Source organism: Equus quagga, chromosome 1 (genome assembly GCF_021613505.1).
Source record: "Equus quagga isolate Etosha38 chromosome 1, UCLA_HA_Equagga_1.0, whole genome shotgun sequence".
Taxonomy (NCBI): domain Eukaryota; kingdom Metazoa; phylum Chordata; class Mammalia; order Perissodactyla; family Equidae; genus Equus; species Equus quagga.
In genome coordinates, this window is record NC_060267.1 from 121,995,726 (window position 1) to 122,015,920 (window position 20,195).

General features: G+C 43.8%; 2 protein-coding genes across 5 annotated transcripts in view; one reads left to right on the forward strand and one right to left on the reverse strand.

Annotated features, from left to right (window-relative positions):
- The window catches only part of LRIG1 (leucine rich repeats and immunoglobulin like domains 1), a 114,227-nt gene extending 98,420 nt beyond the window's left edge, over positions 1–15,807 (forward strand). For both annotated transcript variants that reach the window (XM_046676988.1, XM_046676997.1), the window contains 8 exons: positions 382–545; positions 8,307–8,627; positions 10,113–10,394; positions 11,204–11,623; positions 12,189–12,314; positions 12,954–13,100; positions 13,717–14,001; positions 14,105–15,807. In XM_046676988.1, the coding sequence (XP_046532944.1) occupies positions 382–545; positions 8,307–8,627; positions 10,113–10,394; positions 11,204–11,623; positions 12,189–12,314; positions 12,954–13,100; positions 13,717–14,001; positions 14,105–14,364 (2,005 nt within the window). In that variant the 3' untranslated portion in view covers positions 14,365–15,807. The remainder of the gene's footprint in view (positions 1–381; positions 546–8,306; positions 8,628–10,112; positions 10,395–11,203; positions 11,624–12,188; positions 12,315–12,953; positions 13,101–13,716; positions 14,002–14,104) is intronic.
- A 144-nt stretch (positions 15,808–15,951) lies between these two features.
- SLC25A26 (solute carrier family 25 member 26) overlaps positions 15,952–20,195 on the reverse strand; it is a 149,530-nt gene continuing 145,286 nt past the window's right edge. For 2 of the 3 annotated variants that reach the window (XM_046677023.1, XM_046677012.1), the window contains one exon: positions 16,666–17,067. In XM_046677023.1, the coding sequence (XP_046532979.1) occupies positions 16,950–17,067 (118 nt within the window). In that variant the 3' untranslated portion in view covers positions 16,666–16,949. Of the gene's footprint in view, positions 16,345–16,665; positions 17,068–20,195 lie in introns of those variants that run through there. The other variant, XR_006890773.1, reaches the window with a different exon arrangement.

The window sequence follows — 20,195 nt, forward strand, 5'->3', positions numbered from 1 at the left end:
AGAAGTCAGCGGCATCCCCAGGTCACGTAAGAGCAGTGTCTGTCTTAGAACATGTGTGAACTCTAGGTTGTTGCTACTCCAAGCGTGGTCCTTAGACCCAGCGGTGTCAGCATCACCTGAAAGCTTGTCAGAAATGCAGAATCTTGGGTTCCACCCCTAACCTGTCGAGCTAGAAGCTGCGTTTTATCAGAATCTCAAGGTAGACTCTATGTCTTCCTCTGGGTCATTGGAGAGGAACTGTGAGAAAAATTATTTCCCATTGCAGCCTGCTGGTGTGAACGACAGAAGCTGACTGGAGGTGACTGACGGTTCTGTCTTCTGAGGGAATATCCCTTCTTTGCTGTCACTCCTCCTCAAACGTTCCTTTTGTTTTTCTTTCAGCCATATCAGCAGTGACAGCTTCCTGTGCGACTGCCAGCTGAAGTGGCTGCCCCCGTGGTTACTGAGCAGGATGCTGCAGACCTTCGTGACAGCCACCTGTGCCCACCCAGAATCATTGAAGGGCCAGAGCATCTTCTCTGTGCCGCCAGAGAGTTTCGTGTGTGGTAAGACCGTCTTTGTGATATTTTTTTCCATGAAGGGCAAGGAGGTCAGGAGGAACTCTTCATTATGGGAGTGATTCCTGCGATCACAGTTAAACCCCAACCCATGGTTACCACCAGCGGCTGGATGTAATTTATTTCCCACTGAAACCACACACAGCATTTATGGTACCGTTGCCTCATTATGTGGTTCTCGGAGTACATGCATTTAATCAGAAGGGAGCACGAGTTGGTTCAATTACAAATCAGAATAATCAGTTACAGGAAGATCGTTGTGCTGTTTCAAGAGGGTTCTGGTGCCTGGGTTTAGCTGTGAATTTACTCAGTGTATGAGGTTGGGGTTTTAATGTGTGTTTCTTTCCAACCCCAAGAATGAAAGGTTAAATACAGGAAGAACGAGTCTCAGGAGAACAGTTGCTGTAGTAAAAATAATTCCTTGATGTTGACTTGCACTCTTGCTGTTTCCAAACCACTGAAATCTGCACTTGTAGCTTTAAATTCTTATTTCCTTCTGATTGTTGCTTCCTAGCTCTTGCCATCTTGTTGGCCAGGGATGGTTGAGATCCAAGTTTGGTTGCAAAGAGCACAGAAAATGCTGAACCACTGAATACACACACGTACGCAGACACACATATACGCAGATACACACACACACGCTCAGATAGGAATGATGCAGCCTCATGGTCAGTGAGGTGTGGTCAAAGTATGCGATGGATTTCGAGTTGTTCCTGGCTTCTGCTCTAGGCAGGAGTGAGGGTGGGATTTGCAGGCCTGACTGGAACTGCTGTGCAGATGCGAGTCCCTTATTGCCTTTTATCCTCCCAGTCTGCCCTGAGCCTTGGGATCCCTGCTGAGAAGAGCCTAACCAGGAGCTCCCTTAGTGGTATGGAAGCCTCTGTGGTCCACTTCTCTGTCCTACTTTTTGGGTATAGCAATAGCCAGTGTGTCTGCTGAAGTCAAGAAACAAGTGCCTTCCTTCTACACATCCACCCACCACCACCACCACCACCACTCCTGAGAGCAGGCTTGCCTACCTTTCTCCTGATCAAGTCCAGCAAGAAGCCTTAAAAACACTATCAACGTGGTAGCAGCCCTCCAAAATGAGCTTTTTTTACTGATCACTCTCAGGGGAACTTCTGTGTAGAACGTAAGGGTGCATATAGCTCCCATTCCCTAGGACAGAATGGCTGTGCAATTCATTGTTCATCAAATACCTGCTCCTTGGCCATTCAGTTGTTTATAGAGCTCTCTAAAATTGAGTTTTCTGCCCCTTCCTCCTCCCTCATGCCATAGGGCATAATCTTTCCCTTTGGATGAGCCTGGGCAGGACTTTTGACATGCACCCAACCTCTGGCTTGGGGCCCTGGCACATTCTGGATTGCAGCAATTGTTTATTTCACATGTCTTACCCCCACCTCTGCAGTTTAGCTCAGGCTTCCCCCTAAAACAATCATCAAGTGTTAATGGGAGTCATGAAAACACTTGGTGGAAGATCAGGGTTCAAAGGTTCAAGTCCTATGGGAACCTCTCACTCCTTTTTTGTAAACTTGAAATATAACCACTTTACAACCACCAAAGGATAGCTAGAATCAAAATTCAGATAATGACAAGTGTTGGTGAGGATGGGGAGAAATCTAAAGCTGCCTACGCTGCTGGTGGGAATGTAAACTGGTGTAGCTGCTTTGGAAAACAGTCTGGAAGTCTCTCAGACAATTAGCCATAGAGTTACAGCATGACCTAGCAATTCCACTCCTAGGTATACAGCCAGGGAAATGAAAATACATGTCCACGTAAAAACTTGTACATGAATGTTCATAGCAACATTACTCATCATAGCTAAAAAGTAGAAATAACCCAAATACCCATCAAGTGATGAATGGATAGATAAAATGTGGTATAGCCATAGAGTGGAATATTGTTAGGCCATAAGAAAGGAATCAACGATACAACATAGATGAGCCTTGAAATCTTCTGCTAAGTGAAAGAAGTCAGTCACAAAAGACCGTATATTATATGATTCCATTCACATAAAATGGCCAGAATAGAGAAACCTATGTAGAAAGTAGATTAGTGGTTGCTTAGGGCTGGGGAGGGGTGGAGGGAGAAGGGGTGATAACTGAAAGGTATGGGGTTTCTTTTGAGGTGATGAAAATGTTTTAAAAATTGACTGATGATGGTTGCACATATTTGTGAGTACACTAAAAACCATGAAATTGTACACTTTAAAGAGGTGAATTGTATTGTAGGTGAACTGTGTTTCAATAAAGCTGTTTTTAAGAAGAGAAATATAATTTGTATACCATAAAATTCAATCTGTATGTTGTTTTTTTATTTGACAGTTGAAGCACAAAAGTTTTCCATTTTGATGAGGTCCAATTTCTCTTTTTTTTCTTTTGTCATTTATACTTTTGATGTCATATCTAAGAAACTAATTCTTGAGACAAGGTCACACAGATTTACACCTATGCGTTGTCTTCCAATTTTGTTCTTTTTGAAGATTGTTTGGACTGTTATGGTTCCCGTGCCTTTCCATACACATTTTTGGATCAGCTTGTCAATCTCTGCAATAAAGACAACTGGGATCTTGAAATAGGGATTGCATTGAACTCTAGATAAATTTGGAGAGTATTGGTATCTTAAGTCTTCCCAATCCATGAACATGGGATGTCTTTCCTTTTTTTTGTAGCTCTTCTTTAATTTCCTTCAATGATGTTTTGTAGTTTTCAGTGCGTGTCTTACACTGCTTTTGTTAAATTTATTCCTGTATTTTTTACTCTTTTTGGTGCTATTTTAAGTGCTGTTCTTATTTTCATTTTAAAATTTTCATTGCAGTTGAATTTTATATGTTCATCTTGTATCCTGCAACTATGTTGAAATTGTTTTTAGTTCTAATAGTTTTTCAGTAAATTCCTTAGGAATTTCTTTATATATGATTATCATATCATTTGCAAAAAGGTAGTTTTACTTCTTCCTTTCTAATCTAGATGTCTTTTATTTATTTTTCTTGCCTAATTCCCTGGCTAGAACCTCCAGGACAGTGTTGAATAGAAGTGGTGAGAGCAGAAATCCTTGTCTTTTTCTTGATCTTAGGGGGAAAGCATTGTCATTCACCATTAAGTATGATGTTAGCTATGGGTTTTTTCATAGATGACCTTTATCAAGTTGACGAATTTCCCTTCTATTTCTAATTTGTTGAATGTTTTTATCATGAAACGTTGTTGCATTTCATCAGATACTTTTTCTGCATCTGTTAAGGTGATCATGTGGGAGTTTTTCCTTTATTTTATCGATATGGTATAATACATTGATTTTTGGATATTTAAACCAACCTTGCTTTCCTGGGATAAACCCAACTCACTTATGCTGTATAATCCTTTTTATATGTTGTGGGATTCAGTTTGCTATTTTATTTGTTGAGGATTTTTGCATCTATACTTAAAGGTCTGTAGTCTTCCTTTTTTGTAATGTTTTTTGGTTTGTTATCAGGTAATACTTGCCTCACAGAATGGAGTTGGGAAAAGTTCCCTCCTCATTTATTTTTTTGGAAGCGTTTGTGAAGGATTAGTGATAATCCTTCTTTAAATGTTTGGTAGAATTCACCAGTAGTAGCCATTTGGGTCTGGGCTTTTCTTTTTGGGAAGTTTTTAAATTATTGTCTCTTTATTTGTTACATCTACTCAGATGTTCTGTTTCTTCTTGAGTCAGTTTTGGTAGTTTATGTTTTTCTCAGAATTTGTGCATTGCAGACAGGTTACCTAATTTGTGGGCATACAGTTATTCCTAGTATTCTTGTTTATTGCCATAGGGTCGGTAGTAATGTCTCTTCTTTCATTCCAAATTGTAGTATTTTGAGTCTTCTCCCCTCTGCTTCCATCCCCCTACCGCCCAAGTCTAACTACAGGTGTTTTCAATTTTATTGATATTTTCCAAGAACCAACTTTTGTTTTTATTGATTTTCTCTGTTTTTGTATTTTCCTTCATTTACTTTTTCTCTAATCTTTATTACTTCCTTCTTGCTGTTTGCTTTGGGTATAGCTTGTTTTTCTAATTTCTTAAAGTAGAAGGTGGGATTATTAATTTGAGATCTTCTTTAATAATGACCTGTAGGCATTTACAGCTGTAAATCTCTCTATAAGCACTGTTTTAGCTGCAGCTTTTAAGTATATTGTGTTTTCATTTTCATTCATCTCAATGTATTTTCTAATTTCCCTTGTAATTTCTTCTTTGACTGATATTAGTTTCCCAATATTCCTTTTGTCATTGGTTTCTAGTGTCATTCCACTGTCACTGGAGATACTTTGTATGATTTCTGTCTTTTTTAATTTATTGAGATTTGTTTTGTAGCCTAACATGGTCTATCCTGAGAATGACCCATGTGTACTTCAAAAGAATGTTTATTCTCTTGTTCCATAGATATGTTAGGTCTTTTGGGTTTATGGTGTGTTGTTCAAGTCTTCTGTTTCATTGTTGATCTTCTGCCTAGCTGTTCTATCCATTATTAACACTACAAATGATTATTATTGCATTTTCTATTTCTCCCTTCAGGTCTGTCAGTTTTTGCTTCTTGCTTTGTGGAGCTCTGTTGGGTGCCTGTATGTTTATAATTTTGATGTCTTCCTGAGGGATTGACCATTTAACATTATAAAATGTTATTCTTTATCTTTAGTAACAACTTCTGTCTTAAAGGCTGTTTTGTCTGATATTAGTAGAGACAGTCTAATACTGTTGGTGGCTGCCTGTTGATGACTTTGAATCTAAAGTGTCTCTTGCAGACAGCATATAGCTGAGTCATGGTTTTTTAATCCATTATGGTATTCCCTGCCTTTTGGTTGGAGTGTTTAATTCATTTATGTTTAATGTAATTATTGATATCTTGTGTTATCTTTATTCCTGTATTCTCCATTACTGACTAATTTTGTATTAAATAGATATCTTCTAGTATACCATTTTAATTCCCTTGTTTCTCTTAGTATTTTTTTGTATTTTCTTAGTGGTTGCCACGGAGATTATAATTAACATCTTAAAGCACTCTAGTTCAAACTTTTTTTTTTAATTGCTTTTTCTCCCCAAATATCCCCAGTACAGAGTTGTATATCCTAGCTGTGGGTCCTTCTAGTTGTGGCATGTGGGATGCCGACTCAACGTGGCCTGATGAGTGGTGCCATGTCTGTGCCCAGGATCCGAACAAGCAAAACCCTGGGCTGCCGAAGGGGAGTGCGCAAACTTAACCACTCAGCCATGGGGCCAGCCCAAAAACACTCTAGTTCAGATTAATAATGAAATCAACTTCAGTGGTGTGCAAAATTTTGCTTCTGTTTAGTTCCATTCTCATCTCTTTCGTATTATTTTCAGACAAATTACATCTTTATACATCATAAGCCTATCAACACAGTTTTGTAATTATTACTTATGTAGTTGCCTTTTAAATCACATAGTAGAAGAGAATTACAAACAAAAATACATTCATACTGTTTACATCCTTACCTATGTAGTTGCTTTTAATGGCATTCTTTCTTTGTGTGGATTTGAGTTACTGTCATGTCCTTTTGTTTGAGCCTGAAGGATTCTCTTTAGTATTTCTTGTAAAGCAGGTCTGGTAGCAATTAATTGTCTCAGGTTGTTTGTTTTTTTTTTGTTTTTAAATCTGAGAATGTTTCAGCTTCTCCTTCATTTTTGAAAGGATAGTTTTGCTAGATATGGAATTCTTAGTTGACAGTCTTTCTTTCAGTGCTTTAAATATGTCCTCCTACTGCCTTCTGACCGCCACGGTTTCTGACAGGGAACAGCTGTTACTGTTATTGAGCATACCTTGTATGGTGATGAGTTGCTGCTCTCTTGCTGCTTTCAAGATTCATTGGCGCTGACTTTTTTAACAGCTTGACTACGATGAGCCTAGGTGTGGATCTTTTGAGTTTATATTATTTGGACTTCATTGAGCTTCTTGGATGTGTAGATGCATTTGGAAAGTTTGGGGCCATTATTTCTTCAAATACTCTTTCTGCTCCTTTTTTCTTCTCCTCCTTGGACTCCCATTATTTGCATGTTATCATGTTTGATGTTATCCCACAGGTCTCTATGGCTCTGTTTATTTTTCCTCATTCTTTTTTCTTTATGTTTCTCAGACTGGATGATATCAATTGACCTGTCTCAAGTTTACTCCTTCTTCTGTCAGCTCAGTTTGGCTATTGAGCCCCTCTAATGAATTTTTCATTTCAGTTATTATACTGCTAAAATTCAAAATTTATGTGTGGTTCATTTTTACAATTTCTCTCTCTTTATTGGTATTTGGTAAGAAACTACTTACATACTTTCCTTTAATTTTCTCAGACATGGTTTCCTTTAGTTCTTTGAACATATTTATAAGGCTGATTTAAAGTCTTTCTTTAGTAGGTCCGAGATCTGGGCTTCCTCAAGGACAGTTTCTCTTGACTGCTTTTTTCCTGTTTCTTTGCATGTTTTGTAGCTTCTATTGAAAACTGAGCATTTAGAATAAAATAATATGGCAACTCTGGAAATCAGATTCTCCCTCTGTCTTACCCCAGGGTTTATTGTTCTATTTGTTACAGTTTGTTTAGTGACTTCCCTGGTCAAAGGTTGTTAAGTGTCTTCTGTGCGGCCACTGAAGCCCCTCCTTGGTTAGCTTAGTGGTTAGCTAATGACTGAACAGAGAGTCCTTAAAGCAATTCAACCAATCAAGTCTCCTCTCCTTTGCCCAAGTGTCTCTGTGTGTGTTGGAGGTGTGCCATCACTTCCTGTTTGCACTGATCCTCAGTCAGGACCCTTCAGGTCTTTCCTGGGCATGCACATAGCCCTGCACTTGCATGTGGCCTTCTAGACCCTCAGGAATATGTTCAACCTTTTCAAAACCCACTTTTGACATTTCATTCACCTGATTTTCCTTTTTAGTTTTTTGGTTAGCCTCTTCTTGGCCCCAACTGATACTACTGCCTCAGCAGTGGCTGCTGATCGTTTTTGTCAAACACCCTGGGGATAGGACTTCCCTTGCTGAGCAAAGTGTATCAGGTCAAATAAATACAGGCCCTGAGGATGGGGCTTGGGGGGAGCTCCAAACCCATTTTTGCCCCCTCAATTATTGCTAGGCTGTTGGGTTCCAAGGATACCATAGAGCTGGGGAAAGAGGGATGTGACTTAGGGTAAGTTAAAATGCCACAAAGATCACTTTTCTTCCTGAAATTCAGGTGTTTTCTTGAATCAACACTCCATGGGTTGTAGCCTTTGGTTATTTTCCAGAATTCTGAAAAAGTTGACTGTGACCATTTTTGCTAGTTTTTCTGTTGTTTTAATGGAGAAGCAGATTTTCAGAAGTCCTTATTCTGACATAACGGAAGTGCTATGCACCCCACTTCTTTTGAAGTAAAGTTTGTGGGTAAGGTCTGGGCAGTCATGACTGGTGGTTCTGGACTTTTTAAGTGTGCTTTGTGTTGAAGTAAGCAAATAAAGCCAATTGTAGTCTTCTCATGGAAATTGCTGATTGCTTTGATAACTGACTACTGGTCAATTTGTTGGTAATCAAGGAGTGTAATCAGAGAGGTGATCAATGCTCATGGATCTGTATTTGGAGAAGGCCAGATATCCATGGTATGAGTCCCTTACAGTATTTGGTGGAGCTGAGGATGCATAGGGACCCAGCAAGATCTAGTCCCTGTTCAGTGTCTGATTCAGTTTCTTGTTAGCTCGAATAGTGGCTGGTCCTTGTGTGTCCTAAGAGCCTGGGTGACTTACAGTTGGCTCTCTTCCTCCCAGATGACTTACCAAAGCCACAGATCATCACCCAGCCAGAGACGACCATAGCTGTGGTGGGAAAGGACATCCGGTTCACGTGCTCAGCTGCCAGCAGCAGCAGCTCCCCTATGACCTTTGCCTGGAAGAAGGACAACGAGGTCCTGGCCAATGCTGATATGGAGAATTTCGCCCATGTCCGTGCACAGGATGGGGAGGTGATGGAATACACCACCATTCTGCACCTCCGTCGTGTCACTTTCGGGCATGAGGGCCGCTACCAATGTGTCATCACCAACCACTTTGGCTCCACCTACTCACACAAGGCCAGGCTCACTGTGAATGGTATGGAAGTGCTATCTGTTTATTCTGGTATAAGATTCTTATGAAGCCACACTCATGATCATTCTCAGTTATCTGTGTAGACATGCTTGAGACAGGAGACACTCAAGCTTCACTGAGACCTCATTATATCTTACTACTGCCTGGGTTGGCCCCAGAGTAAGTTTGTAGATTGAAGGGTTATTCTTAGTGGATTCTTTGTTTTTTGGTGATTTTTTTAATCCAGTTATTATGTTAACTGAAATTGTGGGCCCAAGCCTTGTATTTTTATCCATTTATTATCTTCCATAAACCAAGATGCCTGGCATCAGATTCCAAGCATATCTTGATCCTGGGGGAAGGTGCTACCCTCTGAGTAGATGGCAGAGCCTTGGGGCCAGAGGCCAGCCTGGGTGGGCCAGGTCAGTCAACAGTGGGGCAGCCAAGTGCCTGCCTCTCTGAGGCTGTGGAATGCAAGGCTGGTGTGAGTGCTGGCCTGATAGCAGAATGGTCATGGGGGTGTTGGACAGGATCTTTTACTCAGTAACCAGCTTCAGAGCCTTTTGAGGTGGCTTTCTTCATACCTGCTATTTGTTGTAGTGAGTTTAGAGTAGAAGGAGAGAGGTAAATAGCTTGAGTAGTTAACCACCCCATCCCAGTAACCTAACAAGATTTTCCTGATTATTAAACCTCCAATTAAGAAGTGCTGGAACTGCTATGCTCTTTAAGCCCCTACAGACCACAGAAAAACACATTTTTGACCACACTTTGGCGGGTTCTCTTGGCTTATTCCGAGGGAGTAGTCCTTGTTTCTCACAAACTCAGTGAACTGATTCTCCACTGAAGTAACCTTGATGGGAATTATAGTGACGCCTGACATATGGCTGGATGCTTACTCCTGTATTACCAATATTCCCTGGAATATTTGGGATAAATAAGCTAGCTGAATGCTTTCAGCTCGTGTGCATACAGTAATATGACCCTGACATCACTGTTCTAAAACAGACTTCTTCAAGAGGAAGAGCTATCCCATTGCTTCCCCAGGGTGAAGGCATGTCACCCTTCCCTCTGTGATTGCATCTTGCTGGAGTAGACATTTCTGTTTCCCAGGCTCTACCTGGTGGTTACTTAAGGCAGGCAAGCATCAGGCCCTAGCATTTATGGAGTATCCCTGTATAGAATGATGACCATATAAGGCATAGTAGGGGAAATGTTTCATAAAACCTTTATGTTTGAGGGGGTTATAGCCAGCTTGGGTTGAAGAACAAGAGAGACTTGTTCTTGGAAATGCTCCACCTGTGGCAACGAGAAGCTAGGCACCCCTAGGAGGCCAACTGCTCCTGATTGAAAGGTGACAGTAGTGGTTCTCAGCAGACATTGGCATGAAGGGTGTCGGGGGGTGAAATGACACCCAGACATGGTGGGGGAGGTCTGTTTGCCAGAGGATCTTCCCAGCCTTTTTGCATCTAGCTTTACAAAAACTTGACTCTATATGTATATATTTTGCAGTGTTGCCATCATTCACCAAAATGCCCCATGACATCGCCATCCGAACTGGCACCATGGCCCGCCTCGAATGTGCTGCCACTGGCCACCCTAACCCCCAGATTGCCTGGCAGAAGGATGGAGGCACAGATTTCCCTGCTGCTCGTGAGCGACGCATGCATGTCATGCCAGACGACGATGTGTTTTTCATCACTGATGTGAAAATAGATGACATGGGGGTTTATAGCTGTACCGCCCAGAACTTGGCCGGCTCCATTTCAGCTAACGCCACCCTGACTGTCTTAGGTTTGACTCTTATCCACTGAGTATATATATATGTCTGTGTGTGTGTGTTTATGTATGAAAGAGAGAGAGAGATTCTCTTAAAATATTATACGTACCTAGAGGCAAGCTTCTCAGACTGCTCTGTGGAGCCTGGGGTGGAGTATGGTGGGCTGTTTCTACTTTGTTTAAAATTTTGGGCTGCTTTCTAAGAGTTTTCTTCTTTTTTTGTGAGGAAGATTGTCTCTGAGCTAACATCTGTGCCAATCTTCCTCTGCCTCATGTGGGACGCCCCCACAGCGTGGCTTGATGAGCAGTGCTAGGTCCGCGCCCAGGACCTGAACCTCTGAACCCTGGGCTGCCTAAGCAGAGTACACGAACTTAACCACTATGCAATTGGGCTGGCCCTGTTCTAAGATTTTCTTGAACAAGTGGTTCCATCTCTTTAAAAAGAGAAAAATAGCCAGTGAATTACAAGAGTCTTCATAGGGCTTAGGTCTAACACTCTAGATAAGTACTGCCCTCTGATTTGGGCAGGACGAGTGTGGTCTTGGTGAAGAATAGAGACACAGGCCTGTAACATGACAGTTTGGGAACAGCAGGGGATTCTGTGGCCAGAAGTTGTTAGTTCATTCTCCTTTTTGAAGCCACCCCCCAGAAAGGGAATGCTTTAGTCATTGTGTTAGGTTTTCTGAAAAGCTTGCCATTCTGATGAAAGATCCCATATGGCATTTCATTGATGTGTCGACTTTTCCTTTGTCCAGAAGACAAGGGAGATCTACAGCCACTGAGGCCCACAGAATAACTGTAAGATCTCTCCTGACTTCTTGCAGAAACCCCGTCCTTGGTGGTTCCCTTGGAAGACCGTGTGGTATCTGTGGGAGAAACGGTGGCTCTCCAGTGCAAAGCGACCGGGAGCCCCCCACCCCGCATCACCTGGCTCAAGGGGGACCACCCTCTGAGTCTCACGGAGCGGCACCACTTTACCCCCGGCAACCAGCTGCTCGTTGTTCAGAACGTGGTGGCAGAGGACGCAGGGCGATATACTTGCGAGATGTCCAACGCCCTGGGCACAGAGCGAGCTCACAGCCAGCTGAGCATCTTGCCTACCCCTGGCTGCAGGAAGGACGGGACCACCGTGGGCATCTTCACCATCGCCGTGGTGTGCAGTATTGTCCTGACGTCCCTGGTGTGGGTGTGCATCATCTACCAGACCAGGAAGAAGAGTGAGGAGTACAGTGTCACTAACACAGGTTAGGCCACTGCTGGTTGAGTTTATTTGCAGGGGAGGAGAATAGCAGTGACGTTTGTGAAGGAAACCAGGTCCAGAGGCTTTTTAAAGAATTTCATTATATTCAGAACTCTAGACCCTTTGGGAATATGGAGTCATTCTGGATAGCTGAGGCTTTAGTCTCACTGGCACCATTCTAACTTCCAGGAATGTAACGTTAAATGCGAATACTCTCAAATATAGGTACATTATGAACTCTGCAGTTTTCTGAGGCATCTATGGCACGTGCTTTGTGGCCACGTGGTGGATTGTTGGTGCAGTGACCTCACAGGGCCATGCTTCAGTTAGGTTATGTCCCTTCCCATTGCTGTTCTCTATCTTTAATGGACTCAAGACATCAGATTGCTACATTTTTTACACCTGGGTGTAGAGTAAGACTAAGCGGGTTCTGGGCAGGCCTCTCCAGTGCGCAGACCCCATGCTATCTCTCTGCACGACCTTGACAGCTGCTGTGTCTGGGCCTGACAGTGAACATGTGTCTCAAAGGACTGGGACCCCTGGTATTTGATTGTCCTGTCTCCTTGCAGATGAAACCATCGTGCCACCGGATGTTCCGAGCTACCTTTCTTCTCAGGGGACCCTTTCTGACCGACAGGAAACTGTGGTCAGGACTGAGGGTGGCCATCAGGCCAATGGGCACATTGAGAGCAATGGTAAGGCCTCAATGCCTAATGCGACTGTGTCCCCATGAGCTGGAGGTGGCCTCCAGCCCCGTCCCAGGGCAGGGGCATGGCAGTACATTGAGCACGTTGGTTAAACTAGAAGGCTGCGTGACTCAAGCCTTCTCCTGGGTGTTTCTGGACCTAGCCTCTGCAAGTTCTGCAAGGTTTACAATCCCCGTCCCCCAGGCCCTACTGGGCTTAGTGTTTCCTCGTCAGGGAAAGGTACGATTGCCTAACATAAGAGCTGCAGAGGACGTTAGAGGGCCTGAAACTAATCCATTCCTTCAATAGGGGAAGTGCCCAGGTCTGCTGTGTTCCAGGCTGTCATACTGGAAAGCTCTCCCAAGGGAGAGCTACTTCAGAGGGGGAGACTGTATCCTTGTTTGGGACAAGTTTACCCTTACAAAGAACTGTTCATTAACATGGCTCTGAATGCTCAGAGGCCTGCCCCTGGGGAAGGCAGTATTAGAAAATGTTCCTTGCTGGACCTCTTGGTTAGCCCAATAAGCCACCACTGTAAAGAGCATTTGAAAGAATGACTCTGTCCCAGGGGCTTTGCCCTTTCTTTTCATAAGGCTTACTGTGAGCTGGTGAGCCCAGCGTTTCTAACTGGGTGGGAATCTATTGCAGGTATTTGCCCGAGAGATGCCAGCCTCTTTCCAGAGGTGGATGCTCATGGCATTACGTGTAGGCCGCCAAAGCTCTGTGTCGGCTATAATAAGGAGCCATGGAAAGTGATGGAGAAAGCCGATGGGATGCGTGGTCCACAGAAGATGGGTATGAGATACTTCCATCAGGAAAAGTATTTCATTTTTGAAATAAAAATTTGGGTTGACTTACTCATTAAATGAAAGGGGGAGACACATTATAGGTGTAAGACTATCCCACAATTTCATATTCAATATAGAAACAGGAAGCTCTGGCCTGCCTCTCTTTTAATTCCAGAATAGGGTGTCTATGGTATGTATGGTGAGCCTGAGCATGAATTTTCTAGATTTATAAGCAACTTAAATAAAGGATGAGGCCCAAACAAAAGTGCCTTTTCACCAGGGCTATTTTGAGGCTAAATTTCTGATTGTTCAGAAGACTCTTGACACTGCATAGTTCCTCTTTCAAATGGGATCACATGGGATGTTTCTTCTGCGGTCACAGTAGTATGGCTGCAGTCTCTGATTAAGAAATTAATCTGAAACATCTCAACATGGAAGACCCAGTCTTCATCAATAGCTTCGTATTTGCCCGGTCCTTGTTCTGTGAACATACGTGAAGGAGAGGAGAGTTTTTACAGAGCTGATGTAAGCAAAGCTCTGGCCTCACAGCAGGGGAGTTAAACAGCCTGTTCTTTACGTGGGGAGGGCAATGGTTCTAATCCGTGTCTTGCTCTGCCCCGCAGAGCCCAGTGGTCCGGCTGTATGCGGTGACTGCAACACTGAGATGGACAGTTACTCCAAGGAACAAGCCTTCTGTCCTCAGCCTGTGTCCAGAGACAGTACACAGCCAGGTACACTAAGCAGCCAGGAGCCCAGTCGGAGTGACCGAGAACATTCTCCACATCAGCTGAACAGTGGGACCATTGATGGGTCCCACACCAACTGCAGGGGGTCCCTCTACCCCAGTAACCACGATAGAATGCTGACATCCTTGAAGAAAAAGCCAGGGGCACCTCTAGATGGGAAAGGTAACTTTTCACTGTCTCCTGAGTCACCAGCGGAAGGTGGGGATGGAGGGAGAACATAAACTGCCAGGCTGGAGGGTCTGACGTGCCCTCTCCTTTCTCCTAGGGGCCTCCTCTTGGACTTTAGCAAGGCTGTGTGAGCCAGACACCATAGACCTCCAGCCTTCCTCTACGTTAACTCCAGGCAGTCCTGAGCTCACAGAAGCCTCCTCAGCCTTTCCTCCTGTCCCCAGTGAGGGCCAGCACTTGCTTCTTTCCAATGGACACTTCCCAAAAGCATGTGACTCCAGTCCTGAGTCCACACCACTGACAGGACAGCTCCCCGGGAAACGGAGCGTGCCACTGCTGTTTGCACCGAAAATCTAGGCTTTGTCTACCTCAGCTCTTGTCGTGTCAATCTCTACAGGAAAGAGAGGTAGGAGAGGCTGTGAGGAAGCTTGGGTTCAAGCGTCACTGATTTGTACATAGTTTTAACTTCCATGTGGAGTACCAGTAGTTTAAAGGACTTACAGCTGAAGCACAGAAATGCAAGAGGCTATTGTGTACAAAAGGCAGAAAAGTATTTGATACCATTGTACATAAGAGTTTTCAGAGATTGCATATATATTATTATATATCTTTTACAGAGGCTATTTTAATCTTTAGTGCATGGTTAACAGAAAAAATCGTACAGTTTTGACAATATTATTTTTCATATCAGGTTGCTGTTTAATTTTGGAAGGGGGGATAGTTCTGGTGCCTTAATGCATGGATGGAATTTACAGAAGCTGAAACCACATTTGTTCCTAGGAGTTTCTGGGGGGTGGGAAGGATGGAAAGTCCTTGGATTCGTATTGCACTTGGTAGGACAGACCCCTTGGATGCTTTACAGTCAGAGATGTCGTTGGCATTGGAAGTAACTCACGTCAGTACTGCTTGTGTGTGGATGCTCTTGCAGCGAACCTCCCTGTGGAGCCTAGAGGTGCACGTCAGGCACCTCTGCAGTGAAGGACTTTTTCTCGTCGGTGTAAGTGCTTTCTTTAACAAGCAGAATGCGCGTTGTTAATCCACCGTAAGCAGTTGGTCCGAACAATTAAGCACTGCCTTTCTTCCTTCTATGATTCATGTATCATTCGAGAGTCACTTGAGGCTTTTTAATAAGATACAGGCTGCTGGTGTTGGTACCTGTGGATTTTTCAATAGTGATGTTTTAGTTCTGCCAATATTACTAATATTACATTGGCCTTGGGGGAGAAAAAGGATCGAGTCCTTGCTTTTCAGGGCTAGCTTATCTCTACTGAGGATCCGGAGCAGGCCTGTCCATGTCCTTCCCTGGCAGAGGGACCCAGGCTTGGACTGTACAAGATTTCTTAGCCCTTGACCTGGGTTCTGGGTATATTTGCACTTTTGAGACCTGCAGCTAACCATCTTGTGAGTGCCAATGTGTATTTCAGGAAAAATTACATTGAAACAAATTAAGGTCCTTAAAATCTCAGAAAGCAAGTTCCTTTAGCTAAAAAGCTGAAGGTGAGTATTGACAAAATGGTTACCTATGTTAAATTTTACTGTCAAATCTCATCACTGTTCTGAAAGGTAAGCACATTATTTAGAATTTTGTCCTCAACAGTTAACTGATTGTTACTTCCACAAAATATGTGAATTTGCTGCTTCTGAGAGGCAATGTGAAAGAGGAAGTATTACTTTTATGTACAAAGTTATTTATTTATAGAAACTTTGATACAATGTACATTGAAAAACATGTAAAATATTGAAGTGTCTAACAAATGGCATTGAAGTGTCTTTAATAAAGGTTCATTTATAAAATGTTAAGTGTGTGTCTGGGGTCATTCTTCTCCCTGCATTAACCAGCATTGCTTCAGCCCGTTTAATTCCAGAGATTCGATTCCCTTACAAATGCAGTCATCCTTTAATTACCTTTAATTACCTTTTTTCCCAAAAAGGAAAAAAAATTTAGCCAAAGCAGAATTATATATACTATTGCTTCAGGGAAGACATGACACCACTAGATGCCTGAGATTTTTCTCTGAAGTTAGTTTTCTAACACCTGGAACTGATTTGTCAGGCTCTACAATGGTGACCTGCCCCATTCCATCCCTTCTGTTCCCAATGTTGAGCTTAAAACTCCAGCCTACAGACCTTACTGATTAGGAATGAAAAGAACACCACTTTTTCCAAAGGCGGCCCAGGCCCGCCCTTCCAGTCTGAAACCGAGAAGAGTGCACTCTGGCTCAGCTTCCTCAGAGGACCCCTGTGCCCTCCTGCCCGAGGCCAGCTGGGCCCGCCTAGTCACTTGAGCTGCAACTGCTTGCTTGCTTTCACACACCACATGGGCCGCTGGACACTTCCCTGTAAAACAATACAGTTGTGTTTTTTATAGGTGAAATCTGAAGGTAATTAACAGCAGCAGCCTGGTTCCCCAACAAGAATGCCTGCTGTGCACCTGTAGTTCATTCTCTTTAAACAAAGCTATAAGCTTACACAATAGGAATCAACCCACGGAGAAACGCACCCCACATCTGTAACTTTTTCCCTGCCTCTCCTTCCTTTGCCCAGTCTAGCCATTCTTTTACAATTATAACCATCTCTGCCTCTGCCGAATCCACTATCAGGTGGCAGGAAATGAAAGATCAGATACCAGATCAAATAAAAGTTCTGAAGGGCCTGGACTCAGCGTTACCAAACTCATTTATTAATGGGCTCTGAGAAAACTGTTCAAAGTACTGCTGTGGATGTCATTTTCTCTCTTTCATAACTTTCTGGCAAAGAGGCTGATGACGTCATTCCAGCCAGCCTGTAGCATGAAAGACGCATTCTCAGTGTTGTAATCGTAGCAAAATTGGATTTTAGCACTGAGTTTTGTTGTTCAGATGGCCGAACAGCTGCTCACCGGAAGGCAGAGAGTTCCCACAGCAGTACCCTTTCTTGACAGAAACGGACGTGGGGCGTCTGATTCACGGGCTCTCTCTGCCGAGTCTGAGCAGCAGGCTGCGAGTCTGGTCATAAGCACCAAGAAAGATGAAACCTCCCAGACTGATTGCTGCCATTCGAGGGAAAACACCTGCAAACAATCTGGGGTGGGGGGGAAGCAGGAAGAGAGATTTTAAAAAATTGTGTGTGTGTAAAAAAAGTTAAATTCCAACACCCACAGCTTGCTCAACTCAACACCCCATGCTCATTAAACCCCACACAGCACTTAAAATGTGTGTGTGTTTTCCTTTTAGAATGGCACTAAATTACATTCCCAAGGAACTTGCTGAAGTTTGAGCACAGCTGTTTGTTGGCTAACGTGCCGAAATACCAAACAGCTTACTTGTGCGCACTCACAGTGAAGTCAACTAATTAGTCAGGAGTCACTCTGTCCCCACAACAGTTCTCTTTCAGACTTTTAGACATTTTGTCTTTTAGAGATGATGAAATTGACCTTTTCATAAAGGAGTCAACGGGCTGACTCCTAGGCAAGGCTGCAGAGCACAGCCCCGCAGACATCTACGGTGGTCCCTGGGTGTTTAGAGATCTTTGGACGACTCAGCTGGTCCTCCCAGAGACTCAGCTGCACTTTGTCCTTAGACAACAAATGTGATGCCACAATGGGAAATCAAACCTCCATGGATTCCCTGGGTTTTTCCTCCTCTAATGAAGGACAAGAAAGGCCAATGGGCTCCAGCTGGGAAGGGAGCAGCACCTCCTTGCGGGTTGGGTCACCAAGCACTACAGAAGGCCAGTCACCATCAAAACGGCAACTTTGAAAGAATCTAAGAAATGCAAAGTAAATGCATGCTTTAAAAACGCTCCCACAACTATGCACAGGTATTCACAGATGTTCATCATGGCATTGCTCGTAAGAGAGAAACTGCCAAGAATCCCTGTCTGGTGGCATAAGTTTGCCAGGAGCAGCTGTACAGTGCACAGACACAGGGGAGTCTCTGCAGCCGATGAGAATGAGGTAGTCCATAGGTACCAACACAGATCATACACAAAGTAGGTTCTGGAAAGAGAGGTCCCAAAGCCACCTGTGGAATATCACTGCATGTTTGACAGATATGGCAGCAATGTGTCCTAAACTTTCTCTGGAGGGTAGGAATACAGGAGACATTCCCTGCCTATATTTCTGTAATAGTTGAACTTTGTAAGCAGAAAAACAAAATTACAAAATCATAGTGAGTGGATTTACTAGTGAAAAGACTTCGGATCACGTCTAGGGGAGAAAAGCAGAAATGGTCAGGTTATGCCAATAGTAGTGTGTGTACCCCCAAGGTATAGGAGAAACCTCCACGACAAGCTAAATGGCGGCTCACCAAGAAACTGGACAGGAAGGAAATGCCTGCGGCCCAGTTCACCGCGCCCTGGCTGCTTGCTCTCTGCATAACTTATTGGGAGAGGTCAACTTGCCTCCCTTTCGTATGTAGCATTCAGCACTTCTCTGGAAAACAGACTTTAGAGTAGTTTTAGGGGGCCCTTAATTTAGTTAGCTAAGGATTTAAATCAGTAAGATACTACACAAAATTAGAACCTCTTTTTCTTGTCTAGAAATAACCATGAAAATTCTATAGAAGACAAAAATACACTTGCAGGAAAAAAGTTGTTCAGCTCAGCATCATGCAAATTGCTTTTACATGATGTGGCTGGTGAGGACAGAAACTCACAAAGTACTGCTTTGAGGCCACTGTGTCCTGGCCTGAAAAACAGATTAATCTCCCTGCCCCTGCCCCACCCAGGGAAGGGGGCTAGCAGGGAGGTCAGCAGAAGCCGAGCTGTGGAAGACCACATGTGCCACAAAATTCTCCCTCCCTCACTGACTTATGTCTACAGCCAGTGTCTTGTTCAGCTTTTGCTGCTAATAAGCTCAGCTGCTCCTGGCAAGAGGCAGATGGAAGCACTTTATGGTTTCACTAGATGACAATTGAATCTATTAACATAATTACAGCCTTAAAGGAGAGTAATTTGTACAGTGAGCGCCCCAACCAAACTCGGAGGCAGACTTGAGTAGAGCAGGGCTGTGTTCTAGTGACCACAGATCAAATGCGATAACAAACGTAAAGCATTTGGCACAGGACTGGGCACCAAGGGGGTGCCCGCACGACAGCAGCAGTTACTACACACAGGCCACAGTCAAGAAAAACCAAAGCCAGTGGATGAAGAGAAGGAAGGTAGGAAGGAGGAATGCAGGATAAACAGGCTTCCCATCTGCTCTCTGGCTACTAGGCTGAATGAACGTGTGGTATTGTTATTTCGGAGAAACCAGTTTGCCCTAGAGCACATATTCCAAATATGTGCCAGGACGAGGTCTTCCTGTGTGTGAACCAACACAGAGAGACCAAGGGTCCACAGCACCAGTCCGCTGCAAGGTGGGGAGACCGCATCTGCCAGGCAAGTGGAATACTCAGTCGACTCGGCAGGGGTGCTCAGGGGTGGCGAAGGAGCCAGCGGGCTCTCCGCATGGAAACCGGGCAGAGGAAGCAGGCCGAGACCCCTCAGGGCTGAGGATGCCTAGGACCCACATTTGCAGGGGGTTTTCTGTTTGGTTGCTTTTTGTTACAGTTCTCTTATCAAATTATTTGTTGCCTTTTATCACATTAATAGGAAGCTAACAAACACTGTCATTTCCTAAGTGATAAGCTTGGCTGCCTGCAATACTCTGCTAAGGACCACACTGTGCATACTAATGAGAGCCCAAGACTTAAGAAGCTTCCAGAAGATAAGCAAAAATCCAAATTACCTTTTCAGGGCTGACAGTGGGGACAGATAGGCCCTTGGCATTTTTATGATACCCCCCCCCGCCTATAATTCTGGCACTGCCTAGCTAGGTAGCATCAACTACACGCAACTGCAACAGGGAAGAGTTCGTTTCAATCATCTACTCAGGGAAATTCCTTCTCTACAAGCTTTCGGTCGCCACGGTTTTGAAGACTGTGCCATCCCCACACATCACCACTTTCTCAAGAGAGGCAGATGGGTCCAGCTTGACACCGGCTCCACAGAGCTAAGGTCAAAAGCAGAGGTTTGACCAAAAGCTGCCGTAGAATCTAATGTGAACTCTAGTGAAACAAATAAGATAATGAAATTCGGCAGTTTGACTCCATGATCTAAAACAGTGACTGCATGCACCGTCTGTGTGTGGCCTAGTCACTACCCGAAACACTAAGAATCTTTCACCTGTTACTCAATCAGCTGCGGCAGAGCTCATTTTCCTCTCATCA